Source organism: Apteryx rowi, unplaced genomic scaffold, assembly GCF_003343035.1.
Source record: "Apteryx rowi isolate R43461 unplaced genomic scaffold, aptRow1 scaffold_515, whole genome shotgun sequence".
NCBI classification, from domain to species: domain Eukaryota; kingdom Metazoa; phylum Chordata; class Aves; order Apterygiformes; family Apterygidae; genus Apteryx; species Apteryx rowi.
Genome location: NW_020450778.1, coordinates 303,988 through 319,136, shown reverse-complemented (window position 1 = coordinate 319,136; position 15,149 = coordinate 303,988). Strand labels below are relative to the sequence as shown.

Here is a 15,149-nt window from a genome sequence, read left to right as displayed (position 1 = left end):
TGTGGGCAGTAACTCCCCCTCAGTCTGCAAGGTGATTCAGAGAGCATCTCCCATTGACTAAACTTGATGGGTTTCACAGGCAGATAATGGAGCTGATAGCACTCCTGCGATAGCGCTGGGAGGAGGTGGGTCAGGGTGCTTCTCCTTTCAGCTGTCATTGTCTTTCTGTGCACCTTTGTGGCTGTAAATACTGGCCTCTAATCACATAATCTAACATCAACCATTCTGGGAAATTATGCCTAGGAACCAGCAAGAACTCAGAGAAGAAATTAAAATGAAAACAAATACACAAATTTGTTTATTGCTTGCTCATCCTATAGGGAATTTCCAGGCATTTACTGGATAAATTTGCAGAGTCATTAAAGACTGTTCAAAAAACTGGCAAGAGAACAAGAGTAGGGCACAGTAATGTCTGTGTGGTAAGCTTCAATGCTCCTATGCTCCAAAAAATGAGTTTCACAAGCAGTTATGGAGACAGTACCATGCTTAAAACCATAAGACTGAGTAAACATCAAGCACAAACTTTCTGTCTGAGTAGCAATAGTTAAGGCAATGCAAGCAAAAATCAGTACTCCTGACCACTTGGTTCTGGTCTGGTGCAAGTGGATTGTAATAACCCATCTCCCAGTGACACACCAAGCAGACTACAGTCTTGCTGTACTGAAATGTAGTCTTCCATTCATTTAACTGAGGAAAGCTACTCTCCAGGCACAGGAAGTTAAGTAGGAAACTAAACAACTTGAAAAGGAGACCAAGAGGTGGAGAGAGAAAGGCCATTTTCCAATTCATAATACCTCTGGGGGCTGGGTGAAATAGCAACTATACATTTTCTACTGCCTAAACTAACAGTTCTCATGTGCACTTGAACACATATAGAGCAGAGACACATTAATGAAGAAAAATAAAAAATCCAAACACACCCACATTATATGCAAACAGTGACTGGACAGTATAGTTATCCAGAAAGTTTGTTCAGTTTGAGAGGTTCTAACTCAGGAAATGGGGCTTAGTACAGTAACAAGTGGAGCCAGACATACTGCAGCTTTCACTGACAGCAGTGAAAGCACCCCCACATTGGAAAGGGGAGGCATTCCTCAGTCTCCTGATTTCTCACCCACACATTGAGGCACCTCCTTACCATGTGCTGCCAGCTCTTTTGACAGTCTTTATTTGTAAACATACACATTCTTTGGACTGGTTTTCTACTCTGGTGGTCAGCCTGGCTGTCCAGAAAACCACACTGGGAAATAATTCACTTCTGGGGTGGGAAGAGAGAGCTTTTAGAGAAAAGGTAGAAAAGCTACAGGAGGTTAGCTTTTTCCAGCAACTAGAACAGAGATTCCCAGTATGCTCTGCCTCCACACTTTGAACAGGAAAGAAGACAAAAACCAAGAAAAGGCATCCTGATAATGAGGTGGTAGAAGAAAAAGCAAAGACAGAAGCAGTGCTGAGACAGAGGCTTCCACCTTCTAATGTCAAATAACCGGTCTTGGCTCCATGGAGTACAAGAATGCCCAGCCCCACCCAGCACCTGCCATCAGGCCATTCTTTCTACTTCCACCAGGTGGTGGGGGAGATCTTGTCTTACTCAAGAGCTGTTGCTCCAAGAGTGTTAAAGGAACATAGGTCTTTTGTCCACCTCACTCACAGTCCCCAGCTTGGAATACACTGTGGTCAGGGACATGGTGACTGGAGAAAGGGTGCTTCCTCGGCAGATGCACATAGTGAAGTTTAGGAGTGGTGAATCCTACATGAGGAAAGAACTGCACTGGCAGGGTCTCCATAAGGCAGAGATCTGCCTTGCCAGGCAGAGGAGCAGGACAGTGGTGGGGAGGGGAAGAGTATTGGGTGCAGGGGTCTCATGGGTATGTTCTCTTCAAGCTCCTCAGCGTGCTGTTTTGGCATGAGCAGTATGACATTTCATACACAGTATGTGCCCATCCAGTGGAAAGCAGCCATTCTCATCTGCCTCAATGGACAAGGGCCTCCCACAGTCCTAAAGGGACAAGAAAAAGAAAAACACAGAGCTCAGTGACAGGCAACAGTAGGGTAAATGTGGTCAAGGATTTAAGAAATGCCCTATTAGACCAGGCTAATGGTCCACATAGCCCAGGGTTCTCTCTCTGATGGTGTTAATGGAAGAGGCTATTTTGGGAGAGCATGTGAGCACAGTCCCTTTTGTGATCCATTCCCTTCATGCTCCCCCCGTATAAACAACTTTATATTAGGGATGTTAGAGGGTATAACCCTGCATAGTCCTTGTTCATGGACCTGAGGTCTGTGAATGTCTAATCCTTTTCTGAACCTGCTTCAAAACGTTCCTAGGTAAAAGGGACCTGAGTCAGGGTAGACAAGATCAAAGGTGCCCAGTTGGTGATGCTGGGAATGGGGGGGATGAGAGATATGGGAGGAGTAGGGCCAGGGTTACCTCACACTTGTAACATTTCATGTGGAAATTTTTCTCCAGAGCCACCACACGCACTGTCTCATCTCTTCCAGGCTCTGGCATGATAGGCTCGCTACAGACTGAACAGCGCGGAGCATATTTCCTGCAACACACACAAATGCAGAGACCATGATCACCGTGGTGGCATTGAATGCAGGTTTCTCACTCTGACACAAAAGGACTAGCAGCAGCAGAACAATAAATCACAGAAAGATTTAGGTGGAAAGAGACCTCCACAGGTCTCTAGTCCAACCCCCTGCCCACAGCAGGGCAAACTTGAGAGCTAGATCAGGTTGCTCAGAGCCTTGCCCAGGTGATTTCTGAACATCCCCAAGGCTGCAGATCCCCCAGTCTCCTGGCACCTGCACCAGTGCTGAACCACCTTCAGCAGGGAGAGGTTTTTCTTTATGTCCAGTAAGAATTTCCTTTGCAACTTGTGTCTGTTGCCTCTTGTCCTCCTGTGCTCCTATGAAGAAGTCTGGCTCTGTCTTCTTTACCATCCCACTACTCAGTGGCTGAAGACAACAATTAAGAGCCCCACTTCAGCATCCTCTTCTGCAGGCTGAATGAACTCAGCTCCTTCAACCTCTCCTAGCACATCAGGTGCTCCAGTCCCCATGATCTCTGTAGCCCTTTGCTAGACTGCCTGGAGGTCATCAACATCTCACTTGTACTGTAGGGCTTCACCTGGAAACAGCCTTCCAGACACAGCTTCACTAGTGCTAAATAGAGGTCAATAATCACTTCCCTCACCCTGAAGACTTTACTAATACAGCCCAGTATATGGTTAACCTTCATTGTTACAAGAGCACAGTGCTGACTCATTTTCAACTTGATGCCCAACAGATCGCAGGGACAACCCAGCTCAAGCCAGCTATTTTTGCAGAAAAATTAAACAGGTCTGAAAAAAATCAACCCTCTTTCAGACACCTCATGCATGGGCTCTCTCCATACCTGTGGTAGTCATCCACACAATGAGGCTGGTTGGCCTGGTCCACAATAAAAGAGGCCCCCTCAAGAGGAGTGTGGCACATCACACAGGTGAAGCACTGAGGATGGTATGAGTTACCAGTGGCTTTCAGCATACGGTCTGTGATGGTCTGTTTGCAGACACTGCACTTTTCCAAGGTCCCCTGGGCCCAAAGGAAACAAGCAAGACACATTAATGCAGTCTCCCACCCCCAGGATACTACACCACAGACAGGTGAAATGAAAGGTGGAAAGGAAAGCAAGAGATATCAGCCACAGTGAGCTCAGCTCTCTCCAACAGCCCTCATCCTAGTTACTCACAGCATAGCAGTCCTCGCAGAAGGGCTTCTCATCCACATTGTAGAACTGTTGCCCCTGCAGCTGCTTCTCACATTTGAAGCAGGTGAAGCACTCCACATGGAAAAGGCAGTCCAGGGCTCTCACAGCTGGCTGGGTTCGTGATAGGGGCTTCCGGCAGAAGCCACAGAGCTCTGCCAGTGGAAGGAGAGAGGGATAAGAGAGAGGAAAACCCACCACAGTCTTGGTCTTGCTGCTGTCCACTGAGGTAACGCACCAGAAGTAGTGGCTTCTGCTGGGTGTGGGTGCTCCATATCCTTCATTAGCTTCAGAGTCAACATCTCCAGCTCTTCTACCTCCTTCATGGTCAGAGAAGAATTTCCCCTAGGGGGATCTGCATTGGAGCCTGTGGGTCTACGCTGCAGGAAGGAGAGACATTCAATCCCAAAGGACACATACGGACAGGCCCCCTCCTACCATGTCCCTAATAAACCTATTTCTCTCTCCTTTACACTTCCTCTCTCTATGGAACAATCTGCCATCCACTATGCCTATTTCTTTCTACCTTTACATAAAGCTATGTCCCCTTCCACCACTGTGCCTAGTTCAAAAAGGTAATGAAAGGTGCCCTCTTTCAGATGGAGAACAACTCTCCCTAGCCAGGGACAGACCCTTCATCCTTTTCCTCCAACCTCACCCCCCGTGACGCTGTGCTTGTCCAAAGACACTGGTCCCATGGCTCTACCCTTACCGTGTATTTTGCAGCAGCAGGCTGTTCTGCAGGACGTGGCTTCTCCTGCACTTGGGGTCTTTCCCACTGCTGGGCATAGGTGAAACTGGGAGGCTGTGGCCGTGAGGAGGGACCTACAGGTGAAGGGGCTGTGAACTGAGTCTGAAGGGAGGTAGGATATCTTGTAGAGTTTGGGAGAGCTGTGGGAATGCTGGCACCTGGTTTGGACCCAGACTTAGGAGAGTCAGCAACAGGAGGTGGGGTGTATTTAGGGGTAGGCTGAGCAGGAGGGAGAGAGGGGGGTGGAGGGACTGGTGCTGGGGGCTCTTTGTGCTGCTGTGGGGCTGCCCATGGGGCTGGGGCAGGGACCGCATCCACTCCAAGGGTCTTGGAAGATAAGTTTCCACTTGACTTTGGAGTGAACTTGGAGGGAAAGGAACGAGGAGGATCTTTGGGTGCAGATGAGATTTCCACATGGCCTTTTGGGGCAGACAGTTTCTCCAGAGAGCCCATGGATCCTGGAGATACCTGTAAATGGAAGAACCAGAAAGAAACAGGCAGTCATCGACAAGGAGGAAGAAAAAACATGCCATCTACAGCAGTAAGTCAGTAACTATCCCAGACCCATGATAAGAGCTCCCACACTGCTACATATTTAGCAGTTCTGACAAGCTGCAAGATCCATGCTTTCCGGTCCTTCAGGTAGGCTTTCTCATTATGGTTTATCTAGACATTTGAATCTTCAGTAGAACCCTTCTCAACTACCTCCATTTGGCAAACCCATCATTTCTCCTTCAACCTGCAACACACTCTGGAGAGCAGCTCACCCGGGACTTGAAGGGGTCGTTCTTCTCCATGTCATCCAACATTAAGGACAGTGAGTCAATCTCAAGATCAATGCTGCTCATCTTGCCACGTACCTATACCACCATCCATGAGGAAAGAGGGAGCAGAGCATATTACAGGAACAGCCACAGACCCAGGTGTATGCCCTACAACAACAGACTTTGACACCTAGGGCTGCGGTACAGATCTTCTCCTAGTCTTGAAAGGATATCAAATGGGCAAAGATGAACAGGGCACAATCACCACGGTCTACAAGTAGCAGGGAATGTACAGCTTGAAGAGACTCACAGAAAGATTTAGATGGAAGGATGCCTCTGGAGGTCTCTATTCCCCTGCTCACAGTAGGGTTAACTCCAAATCTAAATCAGGTTGCTCAGGGCCTTGTCCAGGTGTTTTCTGAATATCTCCAAGGATGCAGATTCCCCAGCCTCTCTTGGCACCTGTGTCATGTGAATCACCCTTAGAGAAGAACAGGCTTTTCTTCCGTCCAATAGGAACTTCCTGTACTACAACTTGTGTCCATTGTCTCTTGTTCTCCTGCTGTGCCCCAGTAAGAATCTGGCTCTGTCTTCTCTCTTAACCCTCCTTTAGGTATTGAAGGCTGCAGCTGGATCCCTACCTCAGCCTTCTCTTCCGTAGGCTGAGCAAATCCAGCTCCCACATCACATACTCCATACAATGATCTCTGTCACCCTTTGCTGGACTGCCTCTAGTTCAATATTCCTCTGTGGGTATTATAATGGGACAGCCACCTGGAAACAATCTTCCAGATGCAGCCTCACTAGTGAGGAAGAGGGGGGGGAATAATCACTTCCCTTGCTCTGCTGACTATACTTTTGCTAATGCAGCCTAGCCTTTGATTGCCCTGCATTGCCACCAGGGTGCATTGCTGGCTCATGTTCAACTTGCTGTTCACCAGGCCTTATCTGCAGGGCTGTTCCCTGGTCATTTGACCCCAGCATCTACTGATGCACAGGGCAGTTCCATCCCAGACACAGGACTTTGGATTTGTCTCTGCTGAACTTCCACAGCTTACTCCACAGCATCTTATGGAAAAGGACAGTGCAGACCATGAGGGGGTGATTAAACTGGCAGCATTTTCCCAGATCTCAGTGCTTCCTGCTGCTGAATTTAGAGAGTATTGAGAAATTGTCCCAACTCACACATCCAGAGCATCACAAGAAATTACACTTCCCCAGACCTCACTCACCTGTGGGGCAGGTACCTTGCTCACAGGCCCTTCATCAAACATTGGCGGAGGAGGAGAAGGAAAAACGTCTTCTGGGGCTGGGGGAAAAGGCTCTTCAAAGGGCGGTGGGGGTGGGGGAAATGCAGTGTTTGAGGAAAGACTTGCCTCATCTCCTGGAGGGGGAGGAGGTGGCAGCGGCAGCTCTATAGGGAAGAATGAGAATAAAAGCAGGTTTGAATAAGTTCTTACTTAGTCAGTCCCGCAAAGATTCTTGAAAGTATTACAGCAAGGGGTCCCCAGTACCCATAAAGAAGAACTGAACTCCACAGCCTGGCTTTCACCTTGTCCAAGCTACATGCCATCACATAAGCTTTCTGAAACAGCTACTGCAGTTAGTCACTGGAAACAGTTAGCATTGTATACATTCTTGGTTTGGGATATATGCCTTAATGTGCCCTTCCCTACTCCTCCTCTCATCCTTTGGTCCTTAGCATGTGCTTCTCTCACCAGCCAGTGTCTCAGATAGCTGAATCCATAGCAGCACTCGAAAGAATAACAACTGACAACACAAGGGCCAGAAGAACCTATATTATTACGGAGAAACAAGCTGGTACCTTGCAGCTGGCTACTAAGCACTGCAAATAACAAATGGGAAATAAACCAAATCAGATCAACTGCCCCTCATGCATATAGGTGATCTTTGAAGTCACTTCATTTTCTGGAAGATGAAAGCAGCTTTCCTTTTGGACACTAAAATGTCCCCATGCCTGGTATAGATTAGGACATGAGAAAATTTTCAGACCCCTTTTAAGCAGGCTGAAAAGCATCAGAGTGCCTCCATCTCCTAGAATGAAACTCTATTGCTTCCAGCTACTTGTATTTGCTTTCCACAACACAGTCAAGTACATGTGAATCCTCTTCCCTTCACCATATATGCGAGGAAGGTGTTCTCTTATCATCCAAGCAGCAAAGAATGCTAAAGACAAGCAGACAACTCCTATACTCCTTCTCCTAGATATATGGGAACGCTGCTGTTCCCAGCTAGTCTCAACAAGCAGAAGGGTAAGAGTTCAGCACTACTGCTGCTCTGTGTAAGCCTCTTTAACAGCAGACATCAGATTGTCTCATCTTTATAACCAGCTGTTGACTACAGACTTCAACAGAACTTCTCATCTGTAACCTAAGGGAGAGGATATGGCCTGTTTCAGAAAATGAGAGCTTAAATTTTGTTAGCCAGTGGAATGCATAAACTGCACTGGTATGCGGCACCTCTTTTTGTTTCATAGAATTTCTGCTCATGGGGAAAAAAACATAAATAAGGCTGGTATTTATTTGAAACTACAGTTTTGGATCAAGTTTGTATACATTTGCTTTTCGGTCTATTTAAAAGAAAATTGCTGAAATCAAACCCTGATCTGCTGACACATTGTTTCAAACAGAGGCTCTAAAAGCCTGTTTTATGAATTATTCACACTCACAAAAGTTCCCCATAAAGTTATTGTACCAAATTTATAGAAAGATTGTATTAAACATGGCATTCCTACAGTGATATTAACTCTGCCATCCTGTCATTTAATACAAAGAGACAATTGCTATGGCTTTACAATTATACTACTATTTGTTTTTGGAGCAGATAGGAAGGACAGAGAAGGATCGAAGAGTATCAGATGCATTTGTCATCACATGACTGAGTTTTGGTTTTATCTGTACTTAAGATGTTTTGCCAGTACAGCTTTGCTGGCAGCCCTTACTCAATGGTGGCATGCAGCTTAAGCCAAATAGTTCTTTTTCTGATCTCTGTCAAGTCAGTTCCTCTATAATACACTTTACAGGGGGATGGAGGAGTGGGGCAACAAAATCCAATCCTCCACCTACACTACTTATTAAACAAAATAATTTTTAACAGCATCTATCAATCAACTTGAGTCCTTCAGTATTTGTGTCAGTTTGAGACCTTCCCACCCACACATCCCTAACCCCCACAGCTATGCTAGTAAAACCTAAAACCTAAGATGGAACCTTGCATTACAGACACAAGATTCTAGCTGAACGCACACAATAGAAAGGTCACCCAAGTCAGCACTTGGGCAATGCTAGGAGACAGAGGCACCAACCCACTGAGGCCCAAGTGACTTGTGCAATGGAAACAATGGCTTAATCATTTGCCTCCTCTGAGTGCAGGACCAGCCTTCCTAACATCACATTAGCTGCCTGCTAATTTAGCACACTAACCTGGCAAACATTAGTGTTGCATGGTCTACACTAGACAGTGAAAGAGAAGACATTTAACACAGCAGTTCCATTATCTGAACATATCTGTCCTGGCTGAGACGCTCACTGATAGGGTCCTGGGGTAACATGCAGTATTAAGCACAAACAACAGGTCCCTGCTGAGATTTCCAGTGGCCCCATGCTGACCTATTCCAACCAGGTGGCTATGCCATCAGGAGCCTTCTGCTCCTTAGAGGTCACAAAGAGGAGTGGTTTATTTATTAAAAAAAAAAAAACAAAAAAAAAACCCCACACCACACACTAAAGCAAGAAGTCCCTCTACACAGGAAAACACACCCAACTCAAACTACTAGCAAAAAATATAAAACTCAGCTATATAAACACTAAGTCTCACTTCCTGTTTATGATAGCTTTCACCCTCTTTTCATGCAATTACTTCTTCTTCCCCACCTCCAGCAGCGAAGATGGCAAGCGCAGAAAAGGATCTCTACAGTCAGAGACAACCAACTTGTGCTGAGATGAATCAACAAGAAGGGGAACAGTGTGATTCATCACCACCAGGGAACAATTTCTCTGCAACATACTTGCTCTCAGACATGCTGGCCAGAATTTGACTGCAGTTACACAATTGTACACTTAGGGAATACCACTAAAAATCCTTTTCATTCCTCCAGCCTTATTAAAACACCAGTGCAATACAGGATCACCTTCCCTGCTCCTTTCTTAATGGAGACACCATGTATTTTGAGACCAAAGATGTTGGAATTATTTTGCCCACTTCACAATCCTTGTATCTCACTCTGGACTCAGCCAGCATCGACAGCAAAACTATCCTTCATTTATAGCAGTTATGCCCCTATTTTCATGTTTAGCCTAGTTACAGGCCACACACCCTGAGCATTTTGAAACATGTTCACATCTGTCATGCCAGATCTCACCTACCTTCTGCCAGCACGAATGTAGAAGCTGAGGGAATTTCCCCCACTTTCCCTATCTGAGCACGCTGGGCACCAGCTCCAGGAAGCTGTGGCAACGATGACTCTGATAGACCCCCAGTCTTGAAGGGGTTCACCTTAGGTTTCGGGGCAACCACAGGTGCAAACTTCTTCTGTGGGTTGTAGAAGGATGGGGTAGAAATGTTGATACTGACTGTGGATGTCATGCGGGTCCCTGGGGCACCTGAGGAGGTCATCTTCTCAGCACCTGCTGGGAGAAATGAGAAGAAACAGATATGAAGTCATCCTTGGGGCAGAGTGGAAATTAATACACAGGAATACGTGAAACAGAGGGATATAGGAGCTTATATCAGGGCAGAGACTAAGGGGCCTGAGCAGAACAGTACTTCCAGGACCAGCACAGGAAAAAGAAAGAACAGAAACTGCAGACAACTCAACCGAACCAGAACACCTTACCATCTCTACTCAGTACAGCATTGATCACAGAGAAGTCCTTGCCAGACACACACTGCCATAGAGAAAACCAAGCTCTTTGTTGAATGAGAAACCCCTATGCATATGCAGGAGAAGAATGAAGCTAGTCTCCAGAAAGTCATCTGCTGAGCCAGCCTGAGTTGCACACCTAACTCCACACACCCTAAGGAGGGCATCCTCACACACACTGTCTCAAGAGTGGAATTAGTATTTCTACTCCCTCCCTCACCTTACAGTGCTACCTGTTTCCTCCTGACCTCATCCCATGACACCCCTGGCAACATCCCCTTCAACCCTTCCAACCATGGCATGTCACCTGCCTCCTCCATCCCACCCCCTTTACCTTGAGCCCCTTGCATGCCAGGGGAGTGCAGGCAGCTGCAACAGAAGCAGAATGAAAGGCAGGCTAAGGGGCTCCCTGGCGTCACACTCCCTGGCACAGCCCTCTGCTATCTTGCTGGCCCCTGTGCCTTGCTCTCCTTCCTGTCACTGGAGTCAGTGACACAGGCTCCCTCTGTCCCTCACTGGCTGAGCCAGCCATGTGCTCCATCTCCACCAGGAAGCAATTCTTAGATGTCTGGCCCACACTTCTGGAGCTGTCCCCCCCCTTCCCCCGCAGCCTCTGCTGCACACACAGCACCTTCAAATCAATCCCTTTTGCTTGCAATCCATACAGTGAGCACTACTGCAGACAGCGCTCAGTTCAGTCACAGCAGAACAGTAAGTGATGCAGCCACAGTCCAGTTGTGTGCAAGGACAGCCTGTGTGATGCAAGAATAGCTCAGCTGAGTGTGCGTGGGGGGTGGGGGGGGGGAAGGACTCCACTTACTACATGCAGGCATGCAAATCCTCCCTCCTTTCCACCACCAAACTTGAATGGCCAGTGGACAGCCCCACCAAGCCAGCCGCCACAGCAGCCACAGGTCTCATGACAAGAGCCACATTTCTAGGATTCTTGCAGTCCTGGAATCCAGGCCAGAAATCTCATCTGCGCTAAAAATCTCCATGAAGCCAGATGCTTTGTTGTAACCTCCGGCATGCCCATAGCCCTCCTAACATCCAGGCACAACAGTGCTTCCACCAGCACAGGGGCTCTGTGCCAGCAGTTTGAGTTGGCATGTTTGAATCTGCATCCTTCCACAATGCCAGCCTCTCTCACACAGACAATAACAGCCGCTGGGACAGCCTTGGCGCCACAAACATCCACCCACCGCTAATTCACCCATTGCTGCTGAGACCTGCATGTCCAATTCCAAGTACTCAGTTCAGGACGGCAAGATGTAGCTACCTGTAACAAGTACTCTGGATTGCGAGTGTGTGAAGATATAAACCTAATGTTAAGTCCACATTGCTGCCCTTTTTGTTTCTTTTGTGTAGGGCTGGCAAGTTAAACACAGCTTGACAAATTGTGCCGGGCTATTCAGAGTGTAAGAAGAGGCTGCAATAGTGAGCGGCAGCCAAAGATCAGCGCTCAGCATACTCCATATGACCCAGTGTGGAACAGGAACCAAGGCAGAAGGGTAATTAGCCAGCTCTGTCCCCGATCCCTCAGAGTGTCAGGGGATCAGACTTGCACATCAGAAGGAACAGACTCCCTCCCTCAAGCCTGCAGCTTCCATGCAAGCTAGAGTCGTTCTCTCTCTCTCAAGAAGACCTTCAGCATTTCTTTAGAGGCTCCAACTGATGGAGGCACTTACTCTGTCTTGTGCTACCCTGTTCCACTATGGAGTAATGAACCGCTTAGTAGTAGTACTAGTGGAATTAGCTGTCTTATGCTCTTGCCTGCCTGTGATCAGAACATCACAGTGACAGTCACTTCTGATCATGATCTGTACAGGGGTTAGTCAATGCAGAAACAATCTGGGGACATCAGCTGCTTCACAAAAAAAGTGCTGGCTTCGCTACCAGCAGCTGCTATCTCCCTGACCCCAAAGCAGCTCATTTCTCTGTATGCTGTCAGACTTAAGGCCCTTTCTGCTCAGAGCTGTCTCCATGCAGCAGCTGCCCCTGCTCATTCTCACTTCAGTTTGTCTGTCCACCTCCGCACAGACTAGACAGGCTGAGGAAGGCTGGCCTTGCTGAGCTTCCCCCCACTGCCAATACCATCTAAGCCTTACCAGGAACACACATTTTACATGAGTCTTGTGGCACTGTTTGTAAAACATAGCTGAGAAGGAGAGTCACACAGGCAGACCTAATCTCAAATCCACCTCCTCACATTTTCCCTGAGGGGAGAGATTTTCTTCTTGCTACAACAGCATTTAGATGACTCAAGTGGAGCTATGAAGAAAGGTGTCCCCAAAGAATGCAGTGAGAATACCTAGTTGCTTCATGCACTACTTCTCTCTAGCAGAGAGCAAAGAGATGTACCAGGGCAGAATCAAGCACCACCTCCCTCAGCCAAGTAGGGTCACCTCTTAGAAGGTCCTGTGGTGCATTGGCCACCTGTTGTACACCCAGGCAACTTTGCTTTCCCTACCCCAAGACTTAATTCCAAAAGCTCAGCTCCTTCCTGGGCTAGGGAAAGGAGAAGGAACACAAGGAGCAAGAGCGCTGAGTGTTGTTTTCCAGCTTCCGTTGGCAGAAAGCAATTGTGGCTCAAGCCACACAGGGAGATCTAGTAAAAACCAGTCCTGCACTGTGGTCTCACACTGCATCTGTACTTCCCCAATGCACACCCAACCTCTACTACCAACTTCCTTCCAGTGAAGGGGAACAGAAGGAAAGCTATAGCAAAAATACATATAGGAATATGAAGTGAACAGAGCAATCAGATTTAAGAGTTATGTTTATTTTCACTCTCTCTTACAGGCTAATTCTGGAAAGTTCTCTCAGCCTGACCAAAAGTTATGAAGCTTCAAAGAGAGCAAAGTCCTACCTTACAGCTTGTGTAGCTGATAGAGCCTGAACAAAACCGGGAGGGGGATGGGGAACATTCAGGGCTCCAAGCCTTTCCACCTACCCTGGGCTTGCTTCTTCCCTAGGCTCTCTCTGTACGAGGGGAAGCGGGTAACCCAAAGCTATACAAACATATTTAAAATGCTAGGAAGTTCCAGAAATTTGCAATCACTTGCTTCTCCACTTTCTCAGGGAGCTCCCAGAAAGACAGAAACTTATAAATTAAACAAATTTCATGCACAAAGACTCCCAGATTCCTCCCTCTTAAGCACATCTGGAAAAAGGCTCCATAGGTGTTTCACTCATCCATATGCACACAAAAGACGGATTGTCCTGACTAAAACCAGGCAACACCCCCTCCCTCTTCCTCGCTGCTAGAGCTCTACAAGAATGTTTAACTGACTCCATTTCACCAGGAGGGAAGAAAACTCACCAGATTCGCACACGCAAACCCCTCAAAGCTGAGCTGCTTTCCGCAGAAGGGCGAGGTAAAAGAAGGGGAGGAGGGAGGGTACGACCATAAATTAGTGCTAAAGTCACCAAGCGACTTTGTACAAGACAGGCAACTATGCCGGCAGGAGAGGCAGCCTCCGAGCCCCGGTGGGAGTGTCAGGAAGTCAGCATCCCCCCCCCCCCCCGCAAGTGCATTCCGGGCTTGAAGGCAGGATTGCAGACAAAAGCTTTTCTGTAAGCAAAGAGAAGAGACTCACCTTTGGGGACGAGGCTGCGAGGGTACGCAAAGGGAAAACGTCGCCTCTAGGACAACAAGTCACTCCAGCTGGAGGGTGCGCGACTTCGGGAGCGCAACCGCTGCTCCAGGGGGTCGGCGCCCGGCTCCCTCTGCCCCCCTCGCAGAGAGCCAGGAGAAAAAAGGGCTGGGAGAGCTGCTGAGTCCAAACACTTCCTACCAACTCGCAAAAAAGCCTCGCCCAGGCAAAGTTGTTTGACCATATAAGGAGAGAGGCTGTGTGAACAGCTGAGCTCACTCGCTAGGGAATGTGGCAATGAGGTAACGGGGGAATGAGCGCACTGAAAGGGGGACGGGGTTTGCGCAGGCGGCGGTGGGAGCCCTGGGCTGATATCTCATGTACCCCCCTGTGTTTTACACGGAAGGGGTTTTATTTGTATTCCTGGCAGCAATCACGAAGGAGAAATGTTTCTTTGGGTTTTCCCACTCGCCGCTTTACTGTGGCCTCGCAGCGCGGACCTGCGCCCGACGCCTCTCCCGTCGCGTCCCCCCCGCGGGCCACCCACCCCGCGCCCCGACCCGGGCTCGCTTTCTTCGGCTCTCACAAACCCGGCGCTTCTCCCTCTTTCTCTACCTCCAGAGCTACCCCCACCCCATGACTTCACTTCCAGTCGCTGAGCTGGAGTTTAGGAAGAAAATTAGCAGCCCTGGTGAATCAGGGTCCTTTCTGGCCTCTTGTTCGCATGAACCAGCTGCAAGAGCATCTGACTCACACTCCCTCGATCCTGCAGAAAGTAAAGCAAACCTCAGACAACTCCACAGCACAAAAAAGTGGCTTGTTCTTCTCGTACTGGCTGCAAGGGAAAGACTAAACTCATTTGTTTCAAAGATTAGCCACTCGAACTTCTTCACTGGGTTGCCTGTGCTGCGCTTTGGTTTGATTTCCAGTGTTGGCTGGGATCTCAGTCCTGCTCTAGAGCCAGGAGAGCTTGACCCAGGAGAGCTTGACCCAGCAAAACAGAGCATGTAATTTCCAATGCCAGTCTTGGTTGCTTCTTCTAGCTTCTAAGCCTGTTAGGAAATAGGGGCATCAAAGAGGGTAGAATTCCTGTGCTTTGTGTAATCTTTATGCTTTGAATTCGGCCTTAATATTGGGGTTAATACCCCTATTGTTGCAAATTCCAAATTTTATTTGGTAATGCTCAGGAGATTTGGGACTTGTCTGTTTCTAAGATTTACCTACCAACATAGGTAGGTAAACCCTCCAGTACTGGTAATTTACTTACAGATGGGTGAGTAAGCCATACCAGTTAGACTGCAATATGTCTGCTTGAGAGAGCTATAAAAATACAGGTTCAACAAGGCTTAAGAAATCCAGTGTAAATAAATCTTTAATTTTACAAGCAGGGTTTGTACAAAGAGGT

At 47.8% G+C, this 15,149-nt stretch overlaps 1 protein-coding gene across 4 annotated transcripts; it reads right to left on the bottom strand.

Annotated features, from left to right (window-relative positions):
- Positions 1-269: 269 nt before the first annotated feature.
- ZYX (zyxin) lies at positions 270-13,837 on the bottom strand. Of its 4 annotated transcripts, none has more exons than XM_026080350.1 (10): positions 13,748-13,837; positions 9,652-9,915; positions 6,499-6,680; positions 5,270-5,362; positions 4,464-4,970; positions 3,990-4,131; positions 3,737-3,906; positions 3,401-3,579; positions 2,429-2,549; positions 270-1,996 (listed from the first exon to the last, which is right to left on the bottom strand). In XM_026080350.1, exons 2-10 carry the CDS (start codon positions 9,899-9,901, stop codon positions 1,886-1,888), a joined length of 1,755 nt encoding a protein of 584 aa, XP_025936135.1. In that variant the 5' UTR covers positions 9,902-9,915; positions 13,748-13,837; the 3' UTR covers positions 270-1,885. The 4 variants fall into 4 exon arrangements, with proteins under 4 accessions (XP_025936135.1, XP_025936136.1, XP_025936137.1 ...); XM_026080351.1 differs by having other exon boundaries at positions 9,652-9,912; positions 13,748-13,829; XM_026080352.1 differs by lacking the exon at positions 13,748-13,837 and adding an exon at positions 13,471-13,603.
- Positions 13,838-15,149: the final 1,312 nt, after the last annotated feature.